General features: G+C 52.5%; 2 protein-coding genes across 2 annotated transcripts in view; both read left to right on the forward strand.

Moving 5' to 3' along the window:
- Positions 1–26,699, forward strand: part of LOC134562336 (zinc finger protein 664-like) — a 455,591-nt gene that overhangs the window by 126,336 nt on the left and 302,556 nt on the right.
- Positions 22,556–25,115, forward strand: LOC134562426 (olfactory receptor 14J1-like). The gene has a single exon (XM_063419822.1). It carries the CDS (start codon positions 23,402–23,404, stop codon positions 24,353–24,355), a length of 954 nt encoding a protein of 317 aa, XP_063275892.1. The 5' UTR covers positions 22,556–23,401; the 3' UTR covers positions 24,356–25,115.

Consider the following 26,699-nt stretch of genomic DNA (forward strand, 5'->3'; position numbering starts at 1 on the left):
GTATCTGCTGCTGCTTTGTTACTGATGCATTTTAAGTATTACTCTCAGCCTGAAGACTGGGGAGCCCAGATGGAAAGCAGAGCTCCCTCTGCCCCAGTGCAGTCAGACCTGCTGGTCCCCACAGAGTTGCCCTTTGCTCATTACACCTCCCTCTATTTCAGTGTGACTGAACTTAAAAGTTTTCTGAAAAATAAAGTGGACTATGTGAAAGTTGCAATTTCAAATAAATTCCCGTAAATTCTTCTCTCCTTTATTTTCTCTGTTCATTTACAGATAGGGATATCAAGGATTATTCTGGCTCTCTGCTGCCTGGAGTTGTGCCTACTTGGAGCTGTTTCTCTCTATCCAAGCCTTGTCCCTGCCACTGCTCCCACAGCCCAGCCCAGCCCTGGGGGCTCAGCTCTGCCCTGCACACCCCTCCCAGCACAGGGCACTGCCCAGGGGCATCTCCCTGGCACCAGGGCCTTAAGGGCAGCTCACACAAACAGAGATGCTGCAAGCCAAGGTGCTGCTGCTGCTGTCTGTAGGTAGGGGAGGGTGAGGAGGCACTTTCCGAGGGAGATCTGAGGCACATCTGCTGATCCCCAGGGTGACAGTGCAGGAGTGTCAGTGACACAGACAACCCTGACAGCCCCTTTCCCTTTCCTTCCAGAGAAAGCTGAGAGCAGCCCTGGCCATGCAGCACCATCTCCACAGCAGCAGGAATCTGCCCTGATGGGGGTGGCTCCTTCCACCTCCAACTTCTCCCCACAGTCCATGGGAGCTCCCAGGCAGGCTGAGAGCTGCCCCTGGCAGGTGGCAGATGCCCTGGGCTGGCCAAGAGCCCTCAGGGCTGCAGCACCTGCTCTGCACCACAGCCCTGGGCAGCCCTGGCTGCAGCCCCAGCTTCAGCCCCTGCAGCCGTCCCTGGCAGCAGGAGCCGTCCTGCCCTGTCCCTCTGACGGTGCCCAGGGCAGCCCCGCTCTGGAGCACATCCTCCCCCAAAGCAGCAAGGGCAGCAGAGCCATCCTTACAGTCACCTCAGTGCTGTCCTGGCTCAGCTTCAGGAGATCCCTGCAGCCACAGACTTACCCTGTAAAACGTGGTGAAGATTTCTCCATGAATGATCTAAGAATTGTCCTTCCAGTTTCTTTGAGCCTCTCCTTGCTTCAGTGCTCTCAGGTACCTGCAGGCAGCACCCTCAGCCCTGCTGGGCTGGGAGAGAAGCTGCTCCTTAGGAGAAATGTCTTTTTAAAGCTTCCCTTGATTGCCAGGAGCTGCCTCTGTTCCAGGAGCCCAGCCCAGCTCAGCAGCACAGACACAGCACAAGGACTTTAATGAATCTCTTGAGGTTTGGTGTTGTTTACATGAGACTCAGTCCCTGAGAGAGTGTTCAAAAAACTTCTCAAGAACTCAAAATTAATTTGAAATACTAAAGATTCTTCAAGTTTTAATGGGTCCCACTACGAGACGAGAGTGAGAAAGTTTCCCCAGGTTCCAGTTGGAGAAGAGCACTGCAGGCAGTGATGACAGGTGGGGACAAACAAGGCAAAGGTGTCTCTGATGCTGACCAAACCTGGATGTGTTTCAGGAATGCAAAGGGCCAAGGCCTGAGCCCCAGCCCCTGCCAAGGCAGATCCTGTCCCTCCCTCCTTGCTCAGGGCTCTTCCCGGGCCACTGGGATGTGGGGATGTGCAATGCCAAGGGCAGCACCATGGGGCGGCCCCTGCCAGGCTGCTGAGCAGGGACAAGGAGGCAATGAGGCCCCAGGCCTGCAAGGGTCACTTGTCCCCTCCTGATGCCTCAGGCCCAGGCCCAGCAGCCATGGCCCAAGGGCTGCAGGAGTTGGCTGTGTCAGGGCCTTTCAGCTGCTGCCCATGCCTGTGCCCTGTGCAGCCCAGGCTGTGCTACGGTGTCCATGCCCTGCACCTCTGTCCCTGCAGGCTGTCGTCATCCCCCGGCTGCCCCACCTGGCTGGGCCCTTCCTTTGCTGACAGCTCTGCGTCCTGCCTGCCTCTGCCTGGCCACACAGAGCCTTGGGCTGCTCCAGACTCCTGCTGGGGGATGTGTTGCACCACAGCCCTGCCCTGGCAGGGAAATTCCTTTCTCCTCATGTTCCTGTTCAATCCAAGATCCAGCTGAGGGCTGGAGGGAAGGAAAGGATGACACCACAACTTTCCATGTCCAACACAGCAGGGATGTGACAGCTCTTTTAACATAATCCCTCCTTGCCACTTTTGCGAAGTGTTATAACTGGATTATGATTTGTACTGATGAAAATGGTAATTATATCCATATTTTAGAAAATGACTGTTATAATGCGAAAAGGGAAATAACGTTACAAAGCAGATAGGCCCCTTTGCAGATGTTATATGTAAAAATAAGATGCAGGACGTAGTTTGAGATCAGTAATGTCCCAAGACAGAGTTAGCCTTGGAGAAGGAACGGAGTTGGCCCAAGGTTCGTCCTTGAGATGAGTAAAGTTGAAACGGCTTCTGAAGCTGTAGCTTCATTTACAGATTGCCAAATTATTTTTGGAACATAATGCTTACTTACATGACACAATGCTTCATATGTACACACAGCCTGTTAGGTTATTTGAAGGATAATGAGGAAGACTGGAAGCCTTCATCTGAAAAAGACCACCAGAATGACAGAAGATCCCCCAGCAACAAGGGGAGTATGCGCAGATGTAGATTTTAAGAACTGGAAATAAAAGGAGATTTACAGGAAAGAATCTATATTTATTAGCCTATTATATATAAACTCCAGACTGCATCATCTTGGTTTGTATGTGAGGAGGGAAATGGTCCCACTCTGTACTCCAATTAGTTTTGCTCATGCCATATAAGAACCTTAATCTAAATATGCTTGTATTCATTTCAATATGATTATACTCATCTGAATTAAAAATTGTTGCTAAAATTTAATTTGGATGTTTCTGGGACCTTCATTTAAAAAAAAGGAAAATGTCTGTCTCAAGCTCACCTTTCCTGCTCAGCCACACACCTCAAGTTCTTCAGCAGAAGAGAATTCCAGACTTCACATGGGCTGGCACAGGACGCGGAGATTTTCCCCTCAACAGATGCTCCCATTCCAATTTTTGTATTCAAGCATCTCCAGTCCCTCAGTTTTGGTTTTCACCTGGAAATGCAAGTCCAGGAGCTCTGTTCATGCCCAGCCACAGCAGGTGACACAAGCACAGGGCACTGGCAGTGTGACATTTGCAGGGAGGGCCTTCAGTGAGTGCTGGGGGCTGGAACTGAGTGCAGAAAACACCCGGGGGCCTCCAAGGCACCAAGGCAAAAGGAACAAAGTTTCGATTCTGGCCTTGCTAGGGAGGACCAAAATCTCTACTTTTCACCCCAAGGTTCCATTGCCAGGTGTTCTCCAACCCCAAGAGGAGACCCCTGAGGGGCACTGAAATGAGCCCCTCCCTGTGGTGCAGGAGGGTTTGGGGCAGAGGAGGGGCTGCAGGAGCTGGGACACGGCTGAGATGCAGCTGCCCCAGCGGTGCCTCCGGGCTGGCAGGGCCGTGGTCACTCAGGGTCAGTGGCCGGTCAGTTGTGTTGACTGGACACGGGTGTGGACACTTCCCTTGGAGCGTCTCCAGGGATGGAATGTTGGGGCTGTCCCTGTTGTGTCACACAGACGGGAACGCTGGGGCTGCCCTGCTCCTGCCCCACCCAACAGCTCTGCCAGCGCCTGCAGGGGACACAAAGGCTGAGCCAAAGGGTGAGAATTGCAGAATGGGCTGAGCTGGGAGGGAGCCACGGGGATCATGGAGTCCAAGCCCTGGCCCTGTCCAGGACAGCCCAACAATCCCAGCCTGTGCATCCCTGGGAGCAGTGTCCAAAGGCTCCTGGAGCTCTGGCAGCTTTGGGGCTGTGAGCATTCCCTGGGGAGCCTGGTCAGTGCCTGAGCCCCTCTGGAGGAAGAAGCTTTTGCTGCTCTCCAGCCCAGCCCTGCCCTGGCCCAGCCCCAGCCCTTCCCTCGGGTGCTGTCCCTGCTCCCCCGGGGCAGAGGTCGGAGCTGCCCCCGCGCTGCCCGTCAGGAGGAGCCGCAGCCCCCGGGGAGCTCTGAGCTGCGTCTGCTCTGCTGCAGCTGAACAAACCCAGCGCCCTCAGAGCTCCAGGGAAAGGTCCTGCCCCTGCCTCAGGGCTTGGCCGGTGCCACCGGGAGAAAATCAACTTCCAACTTTTGCCCCACAACAGGGAGGAGCAGCAATTCTTGGATCAGAGAGTGGGGTGGAATGATGTGTCACTGGTTGGATGGCACGGCCTGGCACGTCCCAGCTCGGTGGCACTCCCAGAGCCCCTTGGAGATGAGTGTCAGCTCCCACGGGGACAGCGCCGGCAGCCGTGGCTTCACCAAGTCCTGAGCGGTGCCGGTGGCCACGGTGCTGATGGAGGTGGAGGCCGTGCTGGGCATGGGGCCCTGTCAGCCCCAGATCTGTGGGGCAGGGGCTGCACCCCCTCCCCAGGGTCCCCAGGCATGGGGTGACCCCTGTCGTCACCTGAGGGTCCTGCTGGAGGCACAGCCCAGGAACAGCCCTGGCAGCCCTGTGGTCATCTCTGAGATGTCAAGGACCAGGCAGAGCATGGAGTGTGGAGGGACGGGGCTGCAGCGGGGGCAGGGCCCCAAGGGGATTCCAAAACCCTTTGGAAGTCCCTCAATCCCACTGCCTTGGTGGTGCTGAAGGGAGCAGGATGCAGGGGGACCCAGACGTCCTCCCACCCCGCTGCCTCGTGGTTGCCGGAGTATCTGGTACCTGGTTGGGAGCAGTGGTGGCTCCAGCAAGGAGGGGATCCTGTGCTTGTCTTCAGCAGGTGTCCTGGCCATGAGCTCTGGATCCCATCTGTGGTTTGGGATCCTGGCTGTGAGTTTGAGGTATCAGCTTTGGGCTTGAGGTCCTGGCTGTGGGCTCAGTGTTCCTTGTCCATCTTTGCTGGGGGTCCCAGCTCCACTCTCAGTCCCCAGGCATCCTGTCCATGTGTCACCTGCTCTTCATCCTGGCCACGGAGTATCTGAGTTGCTTGTTTCCCCCAGCCACTGCTGCACCATCAACAAGTCCTGCAGCCAGGTGCTGATGTCCAGGATCAGGTACAGCCCCAGCCTTGCTCTGATGGCTGATTGGGGTTGTGCTCTCTTGGAGATGCAGCACTGAGACCCCTCTGCTGTCCCCATCAGGTTCTTCTTCCCCAGCTGGTGCAGACTGGGACAGTCCCACCATTTCCAGCTGCTGAATGACCGGGCCAGCCCTGTCCTGGACTACCCCATCATTGATTACCCTTTTAGCCCAGGTGAGCCCTGGCAGGCTGCCTCCTCCTTCTCCCATTCAACCTCTTCCTCCTCCTTCACGTCCTCCTCCTCATCCAGTGCCCAGCATTGCCTGTGGGACGTGGATCCTCTTCCCTGACTCACCTGCAGCTGATCATGGCCATCCCACAGTGGGCACCGGGTACCCCAGATCCCCGAGATGGGCACTGTGTCACACCCCTGGGACAGCCTGACAGCCATCAGGACAGCTTGGAACCTGCCAGGGCAGCCTGGTACCCACAGGGACCGCCCAGGATAACTGGGGACAGCCTGGCAGCCACTGCACAGCCTGGCACCCAAGGGGACACTGTGACACCCTTAGGGACAGCCCTGCATTGCTGAGACAGCCTGGCAGCCACTGCACAGCCTGACATCCCTGGGGACACCCCGCCATACACCTCTGCCTCCTGTCCCAGGCAGCTGCAAGGTGCTGGTGGTGGCTGTGGCACAGGTCTCACCTTGTGGGGACGTGGGTGGCAGCGGTGTCACCCCGGGAGTGTCCCCACAGAAGCTGCAGCACTTGTGGCACATCCCCGACATCGCCGACATCAGCACCGAGCAGGCGGCGAGCCGGGGGCGGCCCTGTGGAGAACCGGCTCGGCCCCCTCCCTGTGCTGGGGTGACTTGATGGTGCTTGTATCCCCAATGGTCTGTTCTGGTTGTGCTGGATATTGAGTTCTGTGCCTTTCAGACCGGTTCTGAGAGCCGAGGGGGAGAAAGAAGTAGTGCTGAGTTTGTTTGCAGAAACAGCACTCCCTCCTGCACATTGCAGCTCCTGGACGGTGTTCGTTTGAAGCACGGACAGACTGCGGGACAGAGATTGCCTTTGCTTTCAGTCAGTTTGAGCTAGCTGAGGCAGAGACGTTCCCTGCGCTGTTTGTTTTTTTTTTTTTCTTGGGACTGTTTAAACTTGTCGTGGCCTGAAAAACCCAGAGAGACACCGGGATCTCACACCTGTGGCCCACCGGGGCCTGGACCTCGGCATTTTCCAGCACTGGTGGAACTGATAAGGGACTGAGCGAGATGAGATACACCCACAGCAAGGAATCTCTCAATGTTACCATCTCTCTTCAAAGTAGCCAGAGGTTTTATTGTTTCATATTATTCCTTCTTTATGCTTTTGGGCACTTTGTTTGTTAAATAAATAGTTTATTCCGCTTTTCTCTAAGAAGACTTTTTTGCCCTGGACCAATCAGAGGAGTGGCTGTTTGGGTTTGCTTCTCCAGAGGAACCTCATTCAAAGGTTTGCTCCCAAATTTGCCCTAAACCAGGACAAATGCATTTGTATTGGTGCCCAGTGCATGGCTTGAGAAAGTAGAAAAAACTTGTACTGATTGCATTTGCGTTTTACTTTGTGTGGGGACAAAGCAGTCAGTAGTCATGATGCCACTATTGAGTCCTTTTCCCTTAAGGACCTTCATGGCCTAAGGAAAGATTACACTCCACGACCTGATGAATCTATGATTAGTTGGTTAGTCCATCTTTGGGATGCTGCAGGCCAGGCTACAATTCTGGAGGGCACTGAAACGAGGCATTTGGGATCCCTGTCACAGGATCCCGTTATCAACCAAGGAATGATGAGGGAGGCTCACCCTTGCAGTCTCTGGGAATGGGTCCTGGCAAGTGTGGCACAAAGATATCTGTGTGCAGACCATCTCTAGATGCAGCAAACCCAGTGGAAGAGCAGAGAACAAGGGATTCAGTGCTTGAGAGAAATGGCAGGGGCAGAGATTGTCTTCTCAGATGACCTAAACACCAGGAACCCAGACTGGGTACCATGTACACCTGTGATGTGGGGAAAACTTGTACGACTTGGGCCACAAGAATACTCTTCTGCTTTAGCAATAATGAAGGGGGATGACACGGAGGAGACCGTGCTGGATCTGGAGAAGAAGCTCTGAGCATCTGCAGATGCTGTGCATGGCCCAACACATGCAAGAATGGCAGCTGTGGAAACATGTCTGCAGAAAGGAGAAGACAAGAGAGAGGAGAGCCACAAGAAACTCAGGTAGGAGGTGAAAGAGGACATTCTCCAAATCTCTGCAGTACAGATCAGAGGTTCCAGCACCAAATGCAGATGTTCCTCACGATAAGGAGAGAAGGGGCACCCCACGAGCTGAGCTGTTTTCCTTCCTGCATGATTCTGGGGGAGACATGAGGAGATGGGATGGAAAATCTCCTGCTGCTCTGACAGAACAGCTACATGAATTGTTGGAAGGCAAGACTCAGAGAGGAAGTTCCACCAAAAAGGAAGCAGCTCCAGTTACCCAGGGAAAGAAGGATGACCAGGCTTAGAGCAGCCCTGCCTCAAGCCAGGTAGAGGCTAGGGAAAAACGTGTTTTTTGGACTGTGTGGATTCATCGGCCTGGCACATCAGAACCACAAAAATATGAGGCCTTGGTTGACACTGGTGGACAGTGCACATTAATCCCATCAAGATATGTAGGGACAGAATCTGTTTGTGTTGCTGGTGTGACAGGGAGATCACCGGATTTTACTTTGGTGGAAGCTGATGGGAGCCTGACTGGAAATGTGTGGAAGAAACATCCTATTGTGACTGACCCAGAAACCCCATGAATTTTGGGCCTAGACTTCCTCCAAAATGGGTATTGCAAAGACCCAAAGGGACTCAAGTGGGTGTTTGGGATAGCAGCTGTAGAGACAAAGGGTGTTAAGCAATTGAACACCTTGCCTGGACTATCAGAGAACCCATCTGCAGCAGGACTCCTGAAGGGGGAAGAGCATCGAGTGCCAATTGCCACTTCAACAGCGCATCCCTGACAGTACAGAACAACTGGAGATGCTGTGATCCCCATGCACAAGATGATCCGAGAGCTGGAGAGCCAAGGGGTGGTCAGCAAAACACACTCACCCTCCAACAGCCCCATCTGGCCTGTGTGCAAATCTGACAGAGAATGGAGATTGACTGTGGACTGTCATGCCTTGAATGAAGTGACTCCACCACTGAGCGCTGCTGTGCCGGACATGTTGGAGCTCCAGTAGGAGCTGGAGTCCAAGGCAGCCAAGTGGTGCTATTGACATTGCCAAGGCATTTTTCTCCATTCCTCTGGCAGCAGAATGCAGGCCTCAGTTTGCCTTCCTGTGGAGGGGAGTGCAGGACACCTGGAACCCACTGCCCCAGGGGTGGAAGCACAGTCCCACCACCTCCCATGGACTGACTGAGACTGCACTGGAAAAGGGGGAGGCTCCAGAACACCTGCAGTACATCAATAACATCATTGTGTGTGGGAACACTGCAGCTGGAATGTTTGAGAAAGGAGAGAAAATCATCCAGATCCTCCTGAAGCTGGTTTCACTATCAAGAAGAGCAAAGTTAAGGGACCTGCTCAAGAGATCCAGTTCCTGGGAGTGAAGTGGGAAGATGGACGGCATCAGATTCCCACCAGTTTCATCAACAAGATCACAGCAATGTCTCCACCAACCAACGAGAAGGAAACACAAGCTTTCTTAGGTGCCATAGGCTTTTGGAGAATGCACATTCCTGAGTACAGCCAGATTGTGAGCCCTCTCTACCAGGTTACCCACAATAAGAACGATTTCCACTGGGGCCCTGAACAGCAACAAGCCTTTACCCAGATCAAGCAGGAGATCGCTCATGCAGTAGCCCTTGGCCCAGTCAGGACAGGACCAGAGGTGAAGAACGTGCTCTACTCTGCAGCCGGGAGCCATGGCCTGTCCTGGAGCCTTTGGCAGAAGGTGCCTGGGGAGACTCGGGGTCGACCACTGGGATTCTGGAGTCGGAGCTACAGAGGTTCTGAAGCCAACTACACTCCAACAGAGAAGGAAATTTTGCAGCCTATGAAGGAGTTCAAGCTGCCTCAGAGGAGACTGACACAGAAGCACAACTCCTCCTGCACCCTGACTACCGGTGCTGGGGTGGATGTTCAAAGCAGAGGTTCCCTCTACCCACCATGCCACCAATGCCACATGGAGTAAATGGATTGTTCTCATCACACAGTGCGCCCGTATTGGAAAACTGAATGGCCCTGGGATTTTGGAGATAATTATAAATTGGCCTGAAGGTGAAAACTTTGGTCTCATGGACGAAGAAGAACATGAGTAAGTTACCTGTGCTGAAGAAGCTCCATACTACCAACTGCCAGCAGAAGAATCACATTATGCTCCTTTTACAGATGGTTCCTGTTACGTTGTAGGGATGAACCGAAAGTGTAAAGCAGCCGTATGGAGCCCCACAGGACAGGTTGCACAAGCCACTGAAGGAGAAGATGGATCAAGTCAACTTGCGGAACTCAAAGCCGTTCAATTGGCCCTGGACATTGCTGGCACAGAGAAGTGGCCAAAGCTTTACCTCTATACTTTTTCATGGATGATGGCCAATGGTGTGTGGGTGTAGTCGGGAAAAATCCCGATATGTGGGGATGGCTGGAAAAGTAGAAAAAGGCCAATTAGCAGCATAGGGGAAAACCAATCTGGGCTGCTGATGAGTGGAAAGACATTGCTGCTCGGGTAGAGAAGCTACCTGTAAAAAAGTCCACCATGTCAATGCCCATGTTCCCAAGAGTTGGGCTAATGAGGAGCACTGAAACAACCAGCAAGTAGATCAAGTTGCGAAGATAGAAGTATAAAAGATAGATTGGCAACACAGGGAGAGTTGTTCCTAGCTCGATGGGCCCACAACGCCTCAGGTCATCAGGGCAGAGATGCCACCTGTAAGTGGGCACGAGACCGAGGGGTGGATCTAACCATGGACAGCATTTCTCAGGTTATCCATGACTGTGAGACGTGTGCTGCAATCAAGCAGGCCAAGCGAGTGAAGCCCCTATGGTATGGTGGGTAATGGTCCAAATACAGGTATGGGCAGGCCTGGCAGATTGATTCTATTGCACTGCCCCAGACACGCCAAGGGAAGCACTAAGTGCTCACAATTGTGGAAGGCACCACGGGATGGCTGGAGACCTACCCTGTGCCTCATGCTACAGCCTGTAACACCATTCTAGGCCTTGAAAAGCAAGTTCTTTGGTTCTTTGGAGGCATGGTACCCCTGAGAGAATTGAGTCAGACAATGGGACTCATTTTGAGAACAGCCTTATCAACACCTGGGCTAGGGAACATGGCACTGAGTGGGTGTACCATATCCCCTACCATGCACCAGCTGCAGGCAAAGTGGAGAGGCACAATGCACTGTTAAAAACTCAACTGAAAGCATTGGGTGGGGGATCTTTCAAAAACTGGGAGCAGCATCTAGCAAAGGCCACATGGTTAGTTAACAGCCGAGGTTCCACCACTGCAGCAGGCCCTGCCCACTCTGAGCTCCTGCATACAGTAGGCGAGGATAAACTCCCAGTGGTGCATGTCAGAGGTTTGTTAGGGAAGACAGTTTGGATCAGTTCTGCCTCAAGTACAGACAAACCCATTCATGGGATTGTCTTTGTTCTGGGACCAGGTATCACATGGTGCATAATGCAGAAAGATGGAACAACACGATGGGTACCTTAGGGAGATCTGACTGTTGGGTGAGAACCATGTGTAAATATCACTGTTTGCTGAATGTCACTAGCATTGCCTGTTTATAGCTGTATACTGTTTTATAAAGATATATGTATGTGTAATGTATGTGTTTGTATAGCTGGATTTTATATTAGTTTTGGTAATAAGTTGACGATCTGGGGATGAGGGGTGGGATGTCCTAGGGTGACTTGATGGTGCTTGTATCCCCACTGGTCTGTTCTGGTTGTGCTGGATATTGAGTTCTGTACCTTTCAGACCGGTTCTGAGAGCCAAGGGGGAGAAAGAAGCAGCGCTGAGTTTGTTTGCAGAAACAGCACTCCCTCCTGCACATTGCAGCTCCTGGACGGTGTTCGTCTGAAGCACGGACAGACTGCGGGACAGAGATTGCCTTTGCTTTCAGTCAGTTTGAGTTCGCTGAGGCAGAGAAGTTCCCTGGACTGTTTGTTTCTTTTTTTCTTGGGACTGTTTCAACCTGTCCTGGACTCACAAACCCAGAGAGACACCGGGATCTCACACCTGTGGCCCACCGGGGCCTGGACCTCGGCATTTTCCAGCACCAGTGGAACTGATAAGGGACTGAGCGAGAGAAGATACACCCACAGCAAGGTCTCCCTCAATGTTACCCTCTCTCTTCAGAGCAACCAGAGGTTTTATTTTTCATATTATTCATTCTTTATGCTTGTGGGCACTTTGGTTCTTAAATAAATAGTTTCTCCAGCTTTTCTCTGAGGAAGTTCTTTCCCGGACCAGTCTGAGGAGGGATCATTTGGCTTTGCTTCCCAGAGGGACCCTATTTGGGGGTTTCTCCCAAATTTGCCCTAAACCAGGACATGGAGTCAGTGCAGTGTCCATGGGCACAGCCCCTTGCAGGGCCCAGTGCAGGTTGGGATGATGACCCACCCTCACAGCTGGCCCAGGACAGGGCTGCAGTGCCCTTCCCCACAGCCTGTCTGCACACAAACACTTCCAGGGCTCTCTGCATTTCCCTGCCCCTCACTCCTGGCTCACTCACACACCTCCCAACAACCCACCGGGTGCTTTGAGCTGCAAGGAGTTCAAAGCTTGTCTGCCCTTCAGGAATTGCTCTAATTCTGCCTTCAGCCAAGTCTGGATTTGTGTTTATTGTAGAACATCCTGTGTCCAAAACATTCCTTGCAGGGTTCTGCCTTGGATAAGGGGAACCTCCTTGGTGGCACCTTGGGCTGGCACACACTTGAGGAGTGGGTCTGTTTGCACTGGGGAAAATTAGGAGTTTTTCATTGCTTCGAAAAAAACCAAATAGAAAACCCCTTTATGCCTGAGTGCAGGCAGCTCTCCAAGCAAAGCAGGTCCCAGGTGAGGGAGGACACACAGGATGGGCTTGGGCAATGTGCAGCAACGTTGTCCACACTGGCTCAGCCCTCAAGGCACAGCTTCTCTGAGCAGGCCAGGCCTCCTGAGGAGAGACCCTGGATCAATGTCAATCACAGAATGCTGCAATCACCTCTGCTCCAAAGAGAACACTAATAATAGACACCACTTCTAACAGGAATGTGTGTTTTTTAGAAGCTCTTTGAAATCTTTCTCCATAACTATGATAGGAAACCTTCCTAATGAACTGCACCAGACCAGAGGGAAATCAAGGCAGAGCCATGGTTTGTTAGTAAACCTCTCTAGAATTCAGTCATAATCCAACTCCAAAGTTTCTGATACCGTTCATGGGGCCCACTGAGGGACACGACTGAGAAAGTTTCCCCAGTTCCAGTTGGAGCAGGAAATTGGAGGCAGACATGACAAGTGAGGACAAAGAGAAGTCAAGTCTTGGTGCCCTGGGGCACAGCAGGGTCTGTGCCACCAAGGCTGTGAGGGGACACCTTGTCCTGAGGCCCTGGGGCCTCCTGGCACAGCCCCAGCAAGGCTGGGCACTGTCACCCCTTGTCCTGCCCTCAGCATCCCCCCCACATCCCAGTGGCCTCAGGGATCTGCTGGGACGAGTCCCTGGGGAGCCTTGGTCAGGAACGGCCCTGGGGGGCTCCTTAATGCTCCCAGGGACTGCAGGTTTTTCAAAGGACTCTGGGTTTTGATTTTGCCTGGGAGTCTCTGAGGGGTTTGTGCAATCATGGCCTCCAATTATCAGCTGTAATTAGTCCCTTGGGATTTTTTGTCAGTAACAACACTCAGTGGGGCTCATTAATGCCTCACAGTACTCAAGAGTCATTAAATTACTACCTTCTGACACTGAATCCCTCAGAGGTTTGTGCAGTCCTGGCCTCCAATTATCTACTTTAATGAGTCCCTAGAGAGGCTTTGTATTGACACTCAGTGGGGCTCATTGATGCTTTGAGATACTCAAGGTTTTTCATGTACTTTGGGTTTTCCTTTCCACACTGAGTCTCTGAGAGGTTTTTGGGCAATCCTGGCCTCCAATTGTCTCCTCCAAGGAGTCCCTGAGGAGCCTGTGTTGGGGATGGACCTCAGAGGGACCCATGAATGCTTTGAGACACTTTGTGTTTTTCCTCTGACTTGGACTCCTGGAAAGGTTTGTGCAATCTCCTCTCAGGCCCTGAGGGCTCAGCACCAAATGCACCTTGGGGCTCACTGGGATGGAGCAAGTCCTGACAAACCATGGCTGTGCCTTGATTTCCCTCTGGTGTGGTGCAGTTCACCAGGAAGATTTTCTACTACAGTTAAGGAGAAAGATTTTAAAGAGTTTCTAAAAAATACATGTTTCTGTTAGAAAGGGTGTCCTTTATTACTGTTCTCTTTGGAGCAGGGGTGATTGCCACATTCCGTGATTGATATTGTGATTTATTAAAATATGAATATTGATCTAATATCAATATCCAACTGTGATGAACAAAAACTCTCTAACAGTTAAAGTTAGAAAGTGTATGTTTATTGCCACGCCAGGTGTGGGATAGCTCCCTAATTCCTATTGCAAAGATCTCAGGTAATTGCAAAGCCTTTTATTTACAAAAATGTTGAATACACAAAATACAAATGCATATTCATACCCCTGTCACTTCCTCTTCTCTGCTTCCTATGCTAATTGACACAAAGGTTATTAAGCATGTGTAGTTTGTTCCCTGAAATGGGTCAGGGGTCCTTTTGTGAGGAGTGGTCACCAAAAGGAGGAAGTAAAAATGAGTTTTCCTCGTTCTAAACTTTCAATCTTTTCAATGCAGATGTGATTGATGGCTGGTAGAACTCCCTGTTTCCTGTTTTCCAGGACTATTTCAGTGGGTTTCTGGAAACAGGAGGTCTGGTGTTGTATTGATTAGTTTCTCTGTTTGACAAGCAATCAGTTATTAGATCCAGGGTGGCTTATCTGAAATCCTTTTTCTTTTAACATTCCTCTAACTTTTAACTGATTTCAGCAAAGCTTATCTCTTCATTTCAGCTAAATCAGCAATATCTATTGTTAACTATAACCTTAGCTTTTCTCAAATCTTCAAAATTAGTGTCTCATCACCAGTCCCTGGGGAGCCTTGGGCACTCCCTGCCCTCAGTGGGGCCCAGGGATTCTCCAAGGGACTTGGAGTTTTGCTTCTGACTCCTTGAGCAGCTTCTGCAACCTTCTCTCAGTGCCTGGGGTCCTGAGCTCAGCCCCAAATCCACTGTGGGGTGATGAAAATACAGAAAAGCCCTCAGGGGCTCCTTGTCCTCCTTCATTTGTCTTCAAGTCTTCAGGGCATGTGCAGCTGATTGGAGCCACTTTGGAGTTCTCTTAAGGAGAAAGATTCCAAAGGGCACCTCATGATTTTTTTTCCTTATCAAGGGTGCCTGCTTTTATTTTTCAGTCCATCAAAGAGGTGACAGATGCGTTCTGCAAGTGATCTCGATGCTGAATGTCTCCTTAGCAGGCCTGGGCACAGAGAAGGCTGAGCCTCTCTTGGGCTGACCCTGTTTGGACACCCTGCTCCTCACCCCATCCTCACCATGTCTGACATTGCCCACCTGGGACTGACATCACAAAACATAAAAAAATGATGAATTTTTCTTTTTAAAAAAATCTAATGAATGATTAAAATTATATTTACATTTGTGTTATTATCATATTCTTCTAAATTTTTATTACCTAATATTTATATTTATATAAAAATCTATATATTTTTAGCATTAGAAGTCATTTGTTATAAGTAACATTATTCCCTCCATTAATTCATTGACCACTATTGGCTATTGATTTTTCCCTCTTCATGCTTAACTAGCTTTAATTTTAGTTTTTTGTCATCTTTTTTACAATTTGTATCATTTTCTCCAACATGGTAAAGGAGCCAACTTTGGGGTCCTCGGAGACATTTCTGGGGAACATTTGTGGCAGTTTTGGGTCTTGGGAGGAAATTTAGACACAACATGAGGGTCTGGAGGACACTTGGGGGAGCGTCTGCTCCTCACGCCCAGCATCACCAAGTCTGACATCGCCCACCTGGGACTCAAATCCCAAACATAAAAAATCTGAACTTTTCTTGAAAAAAATTAATTCAATACTAAAATATTATTCTATATTGTATTATTTATTTATTATATTTTAAAAAATCTATATATTTTAAGAACAAAAAAGTTATTAGTCATTGTTTCTAAGTAACAAAATTCCCTTCATTAATTTGTTAACCACTATTGGCTATTGATTTCTCCCTCTTTATGCTAAGTAGTACATTTTTATCCCTTTTGTCATCTTTTTTATCATGTTCTCAGACAGGGTAAAAGGGGCACTTTGGGAACCGCGGAGACATTTCTGGGGCACATTTGGGGCACTTTTGGATCTGGAGATGGAATTTGGAGAGAACTTGAGGGTCTGCAGGACACTTGGGGGAGCCGGGTGGGCACTTGCAGGGGCCCTTAGGAATTGTGTCGGACAGTTCGGGGTCTGGGGGAGCACTTGGGGCTCCAGGGGGCACTTGGAGGTCAGGGAGGGGAATCTGGGGGCCCTTCGGGGTCCGGGCGGGCACTTGGGGGGCTCTGAGGGGGCTCTCTGGGGCGCGGGGCATGATGGGAGTTGTAGGCGCGGGTAGGACACGGTTGAACGGGGCCGCGGAGCATCACGGGAGTTCAAAGCACAGCGCCAATGGCTCTCAGGGGCGCGGGGCATGCTGGGAGATGAAGTCACGGCTGGAACAGCGCTCTACCGGCGCCGCGGAGCATGCTGGGAGCTGTAGTCCCGGAAGTGGCTCGAACAGGGCGTTTGGGGATCGGGGAAGGCACTTGGGGGACACTTTTGGGTCCGAGCCGCGAGTGCAGGTCCTCAGCAGGGAATGTACACGGTTCGGGAGCACTTGGGGGAGCTTGTGGAGCTCTAACCGGGCTCTTTAGTGTGAAATACAAAGTTATGTTTCGTGTCAGGGAAATGAAGAAAATCTGTGTAATCATAGTGGTGGAACACAGCCATGGGACAGCTATAAAGATGAGTTCTAATAAACAGCTGAGGAAAGCATGGAAGGAAGTTTTTGAATAAATCTTTTGCTTGCAATTATCTATTATGAGTCTCAAGCTATTCTGCAATAAGTGTCCTTTAATTATAACTTTAGAAGCTTGCTTTGTATTAAAGAATTTTAAACTGTAGTTTTAGAGTGCAAAAAGGGTTTTTTTTGACAAAAGAAGGAAATAAGGAGGGGGCTCAGGCCTCACACAAGGTGGGAAAACATCCTGGACATGAAGATATGACTTCAGCTCACTGATTTATGGCTCCTGGAGAGAGAAACTGGACATCACTATTGGAGATTGATGGACTTGAAAATAGAGATGGGACCCCACATCTGGAAGCCAGATCCCACCACCTGGAAAAACATATCCTGGAAGTACATCCTGGAGTATTGAAATATCAGAATAGATCACAATGGTCTATAGAATTATACAGGACAATCTATAGATTTATGGCTGTTAGGTATTGAATTGTGACGTTAAAACTAGAAATGGAAACTGCTGAGAAAGCTTATGAATATGTATAAAATACCATCAAATCCAGCAATGGGTGTGCAGTTGGAAGGGAAAACCCCTACCACTGTACCCAGCGCTGCCTTTTTGCTCACACTTTCACATGTTAATTAATTAATTATTAAATTGCTGCTTGATATATTGGCTGTGTCAAGCGTCTTATTTTTAACATTAGGGCGCGGGGCACTGCATGAGTTTCCGGCGCGGAACTGTGTTATGAGGGGCTCTGAGGCCGCGGGGGATGACAGGAGATGAATTCCCAGAAGCGGCTCTGACGGGCATCTGTGGGGTTCGAGCATTCAGGGGATCTGGGGACGCTTTTGGGTGGTCACGCACTGGTGCTGAGGGGATCTTACAGATCCTGGAGGGTCTGGGGGACACTGATGGGACACACGGGGGGCGATACCGGGGTTCTGTGGAGCGCGGGGCATGACGGGAGTTATAGGCAAAAAGAAAATGATGGCGCCGACAGCAGGCACCGCCTCTGAGGTCCTGATCCCCGGCGCTGATTGGCTAAAGGGCGTTGATGGGCGGGAGCCTCGGCAAATGGGAGGTGGCGGAGGCGGGAACAGCTCCTTCAACGCCTCCAGTGTCTCCCAGTACAGCCCAGTTCATCCCCAGTACAGCCCAGTACAACCGCAGTGCCCCCTCCAGGCCCTACCAATACACCCCAGCTGCTCCTAATACACCTGAATTCATTCCCATTCGTTCCAGTTCACCCCAGAGTTATTCAGAGTATGTCCCATTGTCCCCCAGTCTTCCCTAGTTTGTCCCAGTATCCCCCAGTATCACTCACAGTATCTCCAGTTTGCCCCAGTATTGCCCAGTACCACTCCCAGTATGTCTCAGGGTACCCCCACAGCCCATCCCTGTCCACCCACATTCCCCCTCAGCACTCCCTGTGTTCCCAGTATGTCCCAGTCCTCCCCAGTGTTTCCAAGGAAACTGGAACTGCTCATGGTGTCCGTGGCCCCCAAACCCAGCAGTGGGGTCAGTGCAGTGTCCGTGGGCACAGCCCCTTGCAGGGCCCAGTGCAGGTTGGGATGATGACCCACCCTCACAGCTGGCCAGTGTCACTTTGTCAGGGACAAAGTCTGATTGATTGTCAGCCATGAAGGGTCTTGATTTTTATCACTCTTATCACTGCCTGCAGTGTTCTGCTCCCATTGGAACCTGGGGACACTTTCTCAGTCCTGTTTCTCTGTGGGACCCATTAAAACTTGAAGAAATTTCAGTGTTTCAATTGAACTTTGAGTTCTTGAGAAGTTTTCTGAACTTCTGAAATCTGTCTAATTAAACACAGAAGATTTGAAAACTTAAATCATTCCCTGGGGCTTGTTTTGTTTGGTGTTTTTGAACAAATGTTAATGAGCATTTGACAACAAAGTTCTCAAATGAAGAGCTGAAGAAAGAAGAGGCCTCTGGAAAAGTCAAATTCATCCCCACCCTCCAAGTGGCTGAGGGTCCATCCTCCTCAGGGCAGCAATGACCAGGAATGGGCACAGCTTTGTGGCTGCCCCAGCTTTGGGCAGGGCCCTGGGCCTGCAGCAGGAGCAGCTCCTGAGGGCCACAAGGCCGGGGCTCTTGTGCTGGCCTGGGCAGATGGGATGGCAGCAGGGGCTGCAGAGCTCTCAGCATCTCGTGCAGAGGAGAGCAGGGCACACAGGGAGCCTCCTTTTCCTTTGGCCAGGCCCCTTGCCCATGGCTGGGGCTGAGTCCTGTGTGAGCTGCAGCTGCTGCTGTGCCCTTGCCAGGGGCTGAGGCCGTGGGGCCCTGCCCAGAGCAGCCTGGCCTGAGCAGAGCTGTGGGGCCAGAGCCGGCTGGGCTGTGCTGGGGAGAGGCCCTCGGTGCTGCCCAGAGCTCAGGGCAGCTGGCAGAGCTTGCAGGGAGCTGGGCTGGGCTGGGAGAGCCTCCAGAGAAACCATCAATGTCCATCTCAGCCTGGGTGAGTGTGCAGGGGCCAAGAAAAGCACCCCAGGGTGCACAAGGTCTGTGTGTGGGAGCTGAGCTTGTGAGCCCTGGAGCCCTCCCAAGTGCTGGGGCTGCACCTCCAGCTGCAGAGGAGAGGGGACAGATGGGAGCAGAGACCAAGAATTCCTGCTGGGTTCTTGTTTGTGTTTGCTTCTACAGGTGACCTGGATCCGTATGTACAGGAGGTGTTTTGAGTCAGATAACACTGGCAGAGCGATAAGAATAATATTTTTTACCTGAAAATAGTATTTCATGTATTATACAAATATGAAGGAAAAGACACATGATCAGAAAAGCATCTGGGAGGATGAGAGACTCATTGATGTTCCAGTAGTCAAAGCTGTTCAAATCCTTTCCTCAGGGCTTCCTTGAGATGAGAGGTGACCACCAGAGGCCAAGGCCAGCCTGAGCTCTCTGTCCTGGCAGCTTTTGTATAGGAAAATCCTCTCATATAGGGAATTTTTCAGGGGGAATATCAATTTTAGCTGTGGGCACCTGGAAAGACAGATGGTTCTTTTCCATAGGAAGGAAAGCCCAGAGCCCCAGTGCTCCAGGGGCTGATGAAAGGCAGCCCTCAGCATTCCAAGATCAGCTGGATCTGTCAGGTGGCCCCTGGGAGGCCAAACCAGCCAGATCTGTTCCATCTCCCCTTGGTTCCATGAGACCCTGCTGTGTCACAATGGACTTTTGGTTCCATGAGCTTTTGCACTGTCAGCAATGCTCTGAGTTCTGCAGTGTCACCATGGATCTGTTGTGAGAAAGGAGTTGAGTATCAAACAGGCATCAATATAATTAGGTTTGATCTCTCTGTTTATTCCTTCTATTCCACTTTTATCAGGTTACAGAAAGGAAAGCAAGCACAGCTAAACAGTTGGTGATTGGCTAAAAGTACCTATGCATAGACATTAAATGATTGTTCATTGGGCCACGTTTTTTGGCCTATAGTTTGCCTTTTGTTCAACTTTATGAATAGCATTTTGTTTCTGCATCCATGAGAAGGCCTAACAAGTTGTTACACATCTTCAGCATCTGTGAGGAAGCATCTGCGAGAAGGCACACTAAATTATTACAACTGCTACTTTCTTATTAATTCAAGGCCTACAAGACCAGCACAGGAGCAGTACAGACTCTCATACTGTTCCCTGGTAGCAGGGATTGTTCAAACCCCCTATCAATAAATCATGACCTCACTCTTCTAAAAATTCCTCTACATGGATCCTTTGTTCCATGAGGTTCCCTGGCATAACTGGATTACCTTGATTCCAGAAGGTTCTGTAGTGTCACACTGGACCATTGGTTCCATTGGCAGCCCCACACCATCCCAGTGACCCCATGGTTCCATGAGTTCCACACTGTCAGCAATGCTCTCCTCGGTTCAGGAGGCCCTGCTCTGATACAATGGACCTTTGGTTCCAGGGGGTTCCACTGCAGCACAATGGAGCCTTTGTTCCATGGGGTTCCAGAGTGTCACAGCTGACTCCTTGGTTCTGTGAGCCTCTGCTGTCACCAAATGGCCAAAATATCAGAATAAGGGTCCTTAACATTCATTTGGTGTTTCTGAGGGCATCCTTTATACAGGCCTGAGGTTATCCATGGGATAACTCCTAACCTTACATGGACAGGTGACTCTACACATGTATTGCTTATATACAGTTGTTAAATGTGTATTACAATTTACCCATTTCCATAAAACCCACCTGAACTTCCCAGATTCACTCCTTGTTATCTGTCACTGCACCCTTGAGCCAAATGTCTTCTTCACTTCCAGCCATCCTTGTTGAGAAAGCAGGGCCTGCATGCCTTGTTCCTGTGCTAAAAGTTCACAGGAAGGGTAAAAATGGAATTAACTCTTTCAATATCAAGGCCAAGGCTCTGTGTGGCCAGGCAGAGGCAGGCAGGACGCAGAGCTGTCAGCAGAGGAAGGGCCCAGCCAGGTGGGGCAGCCGGGGGATGACGACAGCCTGCAGGGACAGAGGCGCAGGGCATGGACACCGTAGCACAGCCTGGGCTGCACAGGGCACAGGCATGGGCAGCAGCTGAAAGGCCCTGACACAGCCAACTCCTGCAGCACTTGGGCCATGGCTGCTGGCCCTGGGCCTGAGGCATCAGGAGGGGACAAGTGACCCTTGCAGGCCTGGGGCCTCATTGCCTCCTTGTCCCTGCTCAGCAGCCTGGCCCACCTGTCATCACTGCCACCAGTTTTTTGATTTAACTGATCCAGCAACACTTTTTCAGTGGGACCCATTAAAACCTTAATAAACTTTAGAGTTTTTTATCTGACTATGAGTTCTTGAGAAGTTTGTTGGACACTCTCTGGGGGACTGAGTCTCATATAAACAACACCAAACCTCAAGAGACTCATTAAAGTCCTTTTGCTGTTACTGTGCTGCTGAGCTGGGCTGGGCTCCTGGCACAGAGGCAGATCCTGAAAACCAAGAAGACCTTTAAAAAGACATTTCTTCTGAGGAGCAGCTCCTCTCCCAGCCCAGTAGGGCTGAGGGCACTGCCTGCAGGTACCTGAGAGCAGTGAAGCAGACAGAGGCTCAAAGCAACATGAAGGACAATTCGGAGATCATTCATGGAGAAATCTTCACAACTTTTGAAAATTCAGAGCTTCATCGTGGAGAAATCTTCAGCACTTGTAACACAGTAAGTCTGTGGCTGCAGGGATCTCCTCAAGCTGAGCCAGGACAGCACTGAGGTGACTGTAAGGATGGCTCTGCTGCCCTTGCTGCTTTGGGGGAGGATGTGCTCCAGAGCGGGGCTGCCCTGGGCACCGTCAGAGGGACAGGGCAGGACGGCTCCTGCTGCCAGGGACGGCTGCAGGGGCTGAAGCTGGGGCTGCAGCCAGGGCTGCCCAGGGCTGTGGTGCAGAGCAGGTGCTGCAGCCCTGAGGGCTCTTGGCCAGCCCAGGGCATCTGCCACCTGCCAGGGGCAGCTCTCAGCCTGCCTGGGAGCTCCCCATGGATGCTGGAGGGGAGCTGTGGGTGCAAGGAGTGGCTCCTGCTAGGGCAGCTCCTGCTGCTGTGGAGAGGGTGCTGTGTGGGCCAGGGCTGCTCAGAGCTCCAGCTCATTTCCAGCTCATGTGTGAGGGGACTTTTCATGAGCACATTCAGGGCAGGAGTTTCCTGCTTGAGTCTCTGCTTTCCTGAATCTGTGCACCCACCTTTCCCTGGCTCAGCTTGGTGGGAATTGAAAGTTAGCTTTGCTGGGTAGAGGCTGAGGCTTTTAAAGCAACACACTGGGGTTTCCTGGGAACCGAAAAAAAGTGCCTGCACCTCCCCAGCCTCCAGATCCATCCAGCATCCCCTTTCCATGGTGCCCAGGCCTGGGGGAGCTGTTCTTTAACCCCTGCAGCCCTGAGCAGCTGCAGGGCAGAGCTGGCTCAGGGCTGGGCTGTGCTCTGGCAGCACTGGCAGGGAAGGAGCCCGGGGCCACAGGAACAGCTCGGGCTGGGACAGCTCCAGCAGCAGAGCCCTGGGCAGGGAAGGAGGGAGGCAGTGCTGAGGGAAGCCCTGCTGCAGGGCAGATGTGGCACCTGCCAGCCCTGCCCTGCAGGGCAGACACTGCCCTGAGCAGCACAGCTCTGCTGTCCCCTCCCAGCCAGCACAGCCCTCAGCCCGGGGGCTCGGGGCCCTCAGTGCCCTCCTGGGCCGGCAGAGCAGCAGCAGAGATGAAGGGCATCTCTCCTGCCATGTGCCCATTCCCTGCTGACCAGGGCCTGAGGGCCACTGTCCTGCCCTGCTGCTGCCTGGCAGAGGCTGTGCAGGGCTGGCCAGGGAAAGGCTTTTCCTCAGGGCCTGCCTCTCTCTCTCCTTGCCTTGCCCAGGTGCTCCTGGCATTGCTGAGGGGCTCTCTGGGAATGGCAGTTCCAGCTGCAGGCTCAGGCCCAGCCCTGGGGCTCCTCCTGTGCAGGCTGAGCACAGCAATGGGGTGTCCCAGCTCCCTCTGTCCCGGGGAGCTCTGGGCAGGGCAGGCTGGCAGGATGGGAATGAGCTGACTCTCCTCCAGCAGTGCCATGGACAGTAGCCCTGGTGTGTCCTGGGGATGCCATCCAAGCTGTGAGCTGCCTCCAGGGGACACTAGGGGACAGGAGTGTCCTTGGCCAGGAGTGGGGCTGAGACTCTGAAAAAGGATGAGCCACTTTGCTCTGCTGTGGCCCCTCTGCTCTCAGCTGTGTCAGGCTGATTTTAAGGGGAACACAGTGACTGTCCTTAATCTCAGAAACGGCAGCTTGGGACAGATAGAGGGACAGAGTAGCTCCCATCACCCTTCACTGAGTTCCAGCCAATGCTCTTGCACTGCACAGTTCTCTCTGATCTCCCTCGGCACAACAGAAAACCCTCTCAAAATTCCTTTGGCCATCACAGTTCCTCAGCCCTGTAAAAGGAGATACTGCCAAGCTCGTCTGCCTCAGGAGCAGTTTGGGCTGATGAATTCTAACCCCAGAACCGGCCCCTGTCCCTGTTCCCATCACCCCACTGCTGCAGAGCAGAGCTGACCCCTCTGTGTCCATGGGCAGAGCCCCTGCTTGTCACAGAAGTGGGGCCAGATCCCAGCAGAGCTGTAGTCACAGGGCTGAAAGAAGGGCTCTGAAAAAAGGAAAAATGGGTGGCACAGAGTGACAGGGGCAGGGCTGGGAGAAAGGGGTTGGGCATTGCTCAGGAAAGTCTCCTCTGAGTTGTCACTGTCTCCTCCTTCAACAGGACTCCATGGCCGGAGTGAAGAAATGTCCAACAGCAGCTCCATCAGCCACTTCCTCCTGCTGCCATTGGCACACACGCGGCAGCTGCAGCTCCTGCACTTCTGCCTCTTCCTGGCCATCTCCCTGGCTGCCCTCCTGGCCAACGGCCTCATCATCAGCGCCGTAGCCTGCGGCCACCTCCTGCACAGCCCCATGTTCTTCTTCCTGCTCAACCTGGCCCTCAGTGACCTGGGCTCCATCTGCACCACTGTCCCCAAAGCCATGCACAATTCCCTCTGGGACACCAGGAACATCTCCTATGAAGGATGTGGTGCACAGGTGTTTTTCTTTCTGTTCTTTATATCAGCAGAGTATTATCTCCTGACCGTGATGTGCTACGACCGCTACGTGTCCATCTGCAAACCCCTGCACTACGGGACCCTCCTGGGCAGCAGAGCTTGTGCCCACATGGCAGCAGCTGCCTGGGCCAGTGCCTTTCTCACTGCTCTGCTGCTCACAGCCAATACATTTTCCCTGCCCCTGTGCCATGGCAATGCTCTGGGCCAGTTCTTCTGTGAAATCCCACACATCCTCAAGCTCTCCTGCTCCAAATCCTACCTCAGAGAATTTGGGATTACAGTGGTTTCTGCCAGTTTGTCATGTGGTTGTTTTGTATTCATTGTTTTCTCTTATGTGCAGATCTTCAGGGCTGTGCTGAGGATCCCCTCTGAGCAGGGACGGCACAAAGCCTTTTCCACCTGCCTCCCTCACCTGGCTGTGGTCTCCCTGTTCATCAGCACTATCATGTTTGCCTACCTGAAACCCCCCTTCATCTCCTCCCCATCCCTGGATCTGTCACTGTCAGTTCTGTACTCGGTGGTGCCACCAACCCTGAACCCCCTCATCTACAGCCTGAGGAACCAGGAGCTCAAGGCTGAAGTGTGGAGACTGATCAGTGGACAATTTCAGAAACATTTAATGGCTGGAAAATTTCTGTAAATAAGTTGTAATAAAGGTTGCCTTTGATACTTCTTCCTGATTTCGTTTTGGAGGTTCTTTTTCTGTGTTTTACTTTTTTAGTATTGTCCACAAGGAAAGTCATTGTTTGTGTCCTTTCTGATGTTGTTTCTCTCCACCTTTGCTATGGCTAAAGACTTTTTCAATGAAGGGCTGTGCTCTCAGTTACTTTAAACCAACCTAAGAATCTCTCAGGAGAGTTATTTGCAGAGATCCCCCTTTTGTTCCCTTCTCTGCAGCTGCAGCAGCAATGTCTGTGTGCAGAGCTGGGGCAGATCAGTGCTGGCACAGCAGCTGTGCCCAGCAGCAGCAGCACTTGGTGTTGCCAGTGCTGCTGCCGTGGCCCTGCCCCGCTGCCCTCCTGGCCCTGCTGTTGCTGTAGGGCCTGAGTGCTCTTGGGGCCGGGCACAGGGCTGGGGGTGGCAGTGCCGGGGCTGCAGCAGGGACAGGCCATGGGCACTGCTGGGGCAGCGCTGACGCCTCAGGCCAGGGCCTGGGGGCTGCAGGCTCCTTGCCCAGGCTCTCTCCACAACATGGCCAGGCCAATGCTCAGCACAGAAAAGCCCCGTCAGCAGCCCCAGGCTGCCCGTGGGCAGGCTGGGGGCAAACAGCATGGCTGGGGCTCTGCAAGGTCCCTGGGGGAGACGGGAAGGAGCAGCAGAGCAGGGGCTGATCCATCCCCACTGCGCTGGACACCCCAGGGCAGCGTCCCAGAGCGTCCTCATGCACCTGCCAACAACATCCCCCCTCTGCAGCCCTGGCCTCTCCCCAGCTCACACAGGTGCTGCATCCTTGCAGGCACAGACACGGCTGCACTGCCTCAGGAGCCCCTGTTTGCACTGCCCAGAGCAGGCGTCAGCACCCCCATGGTGTTGGTGTGGGGAGATGAACCTGAGTGAGCACAAATGCCATCAGCCCCTGGGGTCAGGAAGTGCTGGGGGACAGGAGGGAAACCACTCAGGTTTGTCATGGCCTCTGATGTCAGGCAAAATGTTTGTTCCCATGGGCTGTGAGTTTTCTGTGCCACCACAGACATTGTTCAGACTCAGGTCAGGCTGCCTAGCTGCCACCCCCAAACTGCCCACAGCAATTCCTTTGTTTCACCTTTGCTTTCTTTTCTTTTTCCTAATCCAACTTGCGTCCTGTTGCCATCCCTGTCTCCTCCCCTGTGAAGAGGCCATCCCTGGTTGCCCTTTCTTCTCTGGCCCCACTCCTCATTTCACTTCTTTAGGTGGCACCATGGGAACGTCCCTTTTAGAGCAGGATCATGCTCCAAGTGCTTCAGGAATTGTCTGCAGGCTCCTGCAGGGCCTCCTGCTGCTCCCTTGCCAGAGGCACCACAGGCCAGGGGGGCACATCTGCCCTGCTGTGTCTGCCTGTGGGGCTCCCTGCTCTGGGCAATGAGGAGGGGCTGCAGAGGCTCTGCAGGACTGACAGGATGGGCTTTGGGGCTGTGAGGAGAAGCTGAGGGACCTGGGCTGCTGCACCTTCTCAAGAGGAGGCCCAGGGCTCATCCTGCAGCTGCTGCAAGGGTGGTTTCAGAGAATCCCAAAATCAGCAAAGTTGGAAAAGGCCTTGGAGATCATCAAGTCCAACCTGTGCCCTGACACCACCTTGTCTCCCCTGATCCTCCTCTTCTCCAGGATAAACAACCCCAGCTCCCTCAGCCACTCCTCACAGCACTTGTGTTCCACACCCCTCACCAGCCTTGTTGCCCTTCTCTGGACACGCTCCAGCCCCTCCATGTCCTTCCTAAATTGGGGGCCCAGAACTGGACACAGCACTCGAGGTGCAGCCTCACCAGTGCCCAGCACAGGGGAAGAATCCCTGCCCTGCTCCTGCTGCCCACACCATTCCTGATCCAGGCCAGGAGCCATTGGCCTTCTTGCCCACCTGCCCACACTGCTGCCTCATGTCCAGCCTGCTGTCCAGCACTGCCCCACGTCCCTTTCTGCCTGCCCACTGTCCAGCCACTCTGTCCCCAGCCTGCTGCACTGCAGGGCTTGTTGTGGCCAAAGTGCAGGACCCGGCCCTTGGTCTTGTTCAGCCTCAGCCTGTTGGATTTGGGCCCTGGATCCAGCCTGTGCAGGGCCCTGTGCACAGCCCTCCTACCCTCCAGCACATCCACACTCACACCCAGCTTGGTGTCACCTGCAAATTTGCTGCTGCTGGACTCAATCCCCTCCTGCAGATCCTCAGTGCAGATATTGCAATCCCCGCTGGCTGCCTCTGATCCCTGGGCCATCCTGGGGGTGCCCTGGGATGGCTCTCAAGGGGATCTGTTCCATCCCCTTGCTGGGCACCCAGGGCAGGCTGACAGGCCTGC

This window comes from Prinia subflava, chromosome 27, assembly GCF_021018805.1.
Source record: "Prinia subflava isolate CZ2003 ecotype Zambia chromosome 27, Cam_Psub_1.2, whole genome shotgun sequence".
Taxonomy (NCBI): domain Eukaryota; kingdom Metazoa; phylum Chordata; class Aves; order Passeriformes; family Cisticolidae; genus Prinia; species Prinia subflava.

Excerpts from the sequence above, each read along its gene's own strand:
- LOC134562426 (XM_063419822.1), top strand. The coding sequence starts at position 23,402 with ATGTCCAACAGCAGCTCCATCAGCCACTTCCTCCTGCTGCCATTGGCA.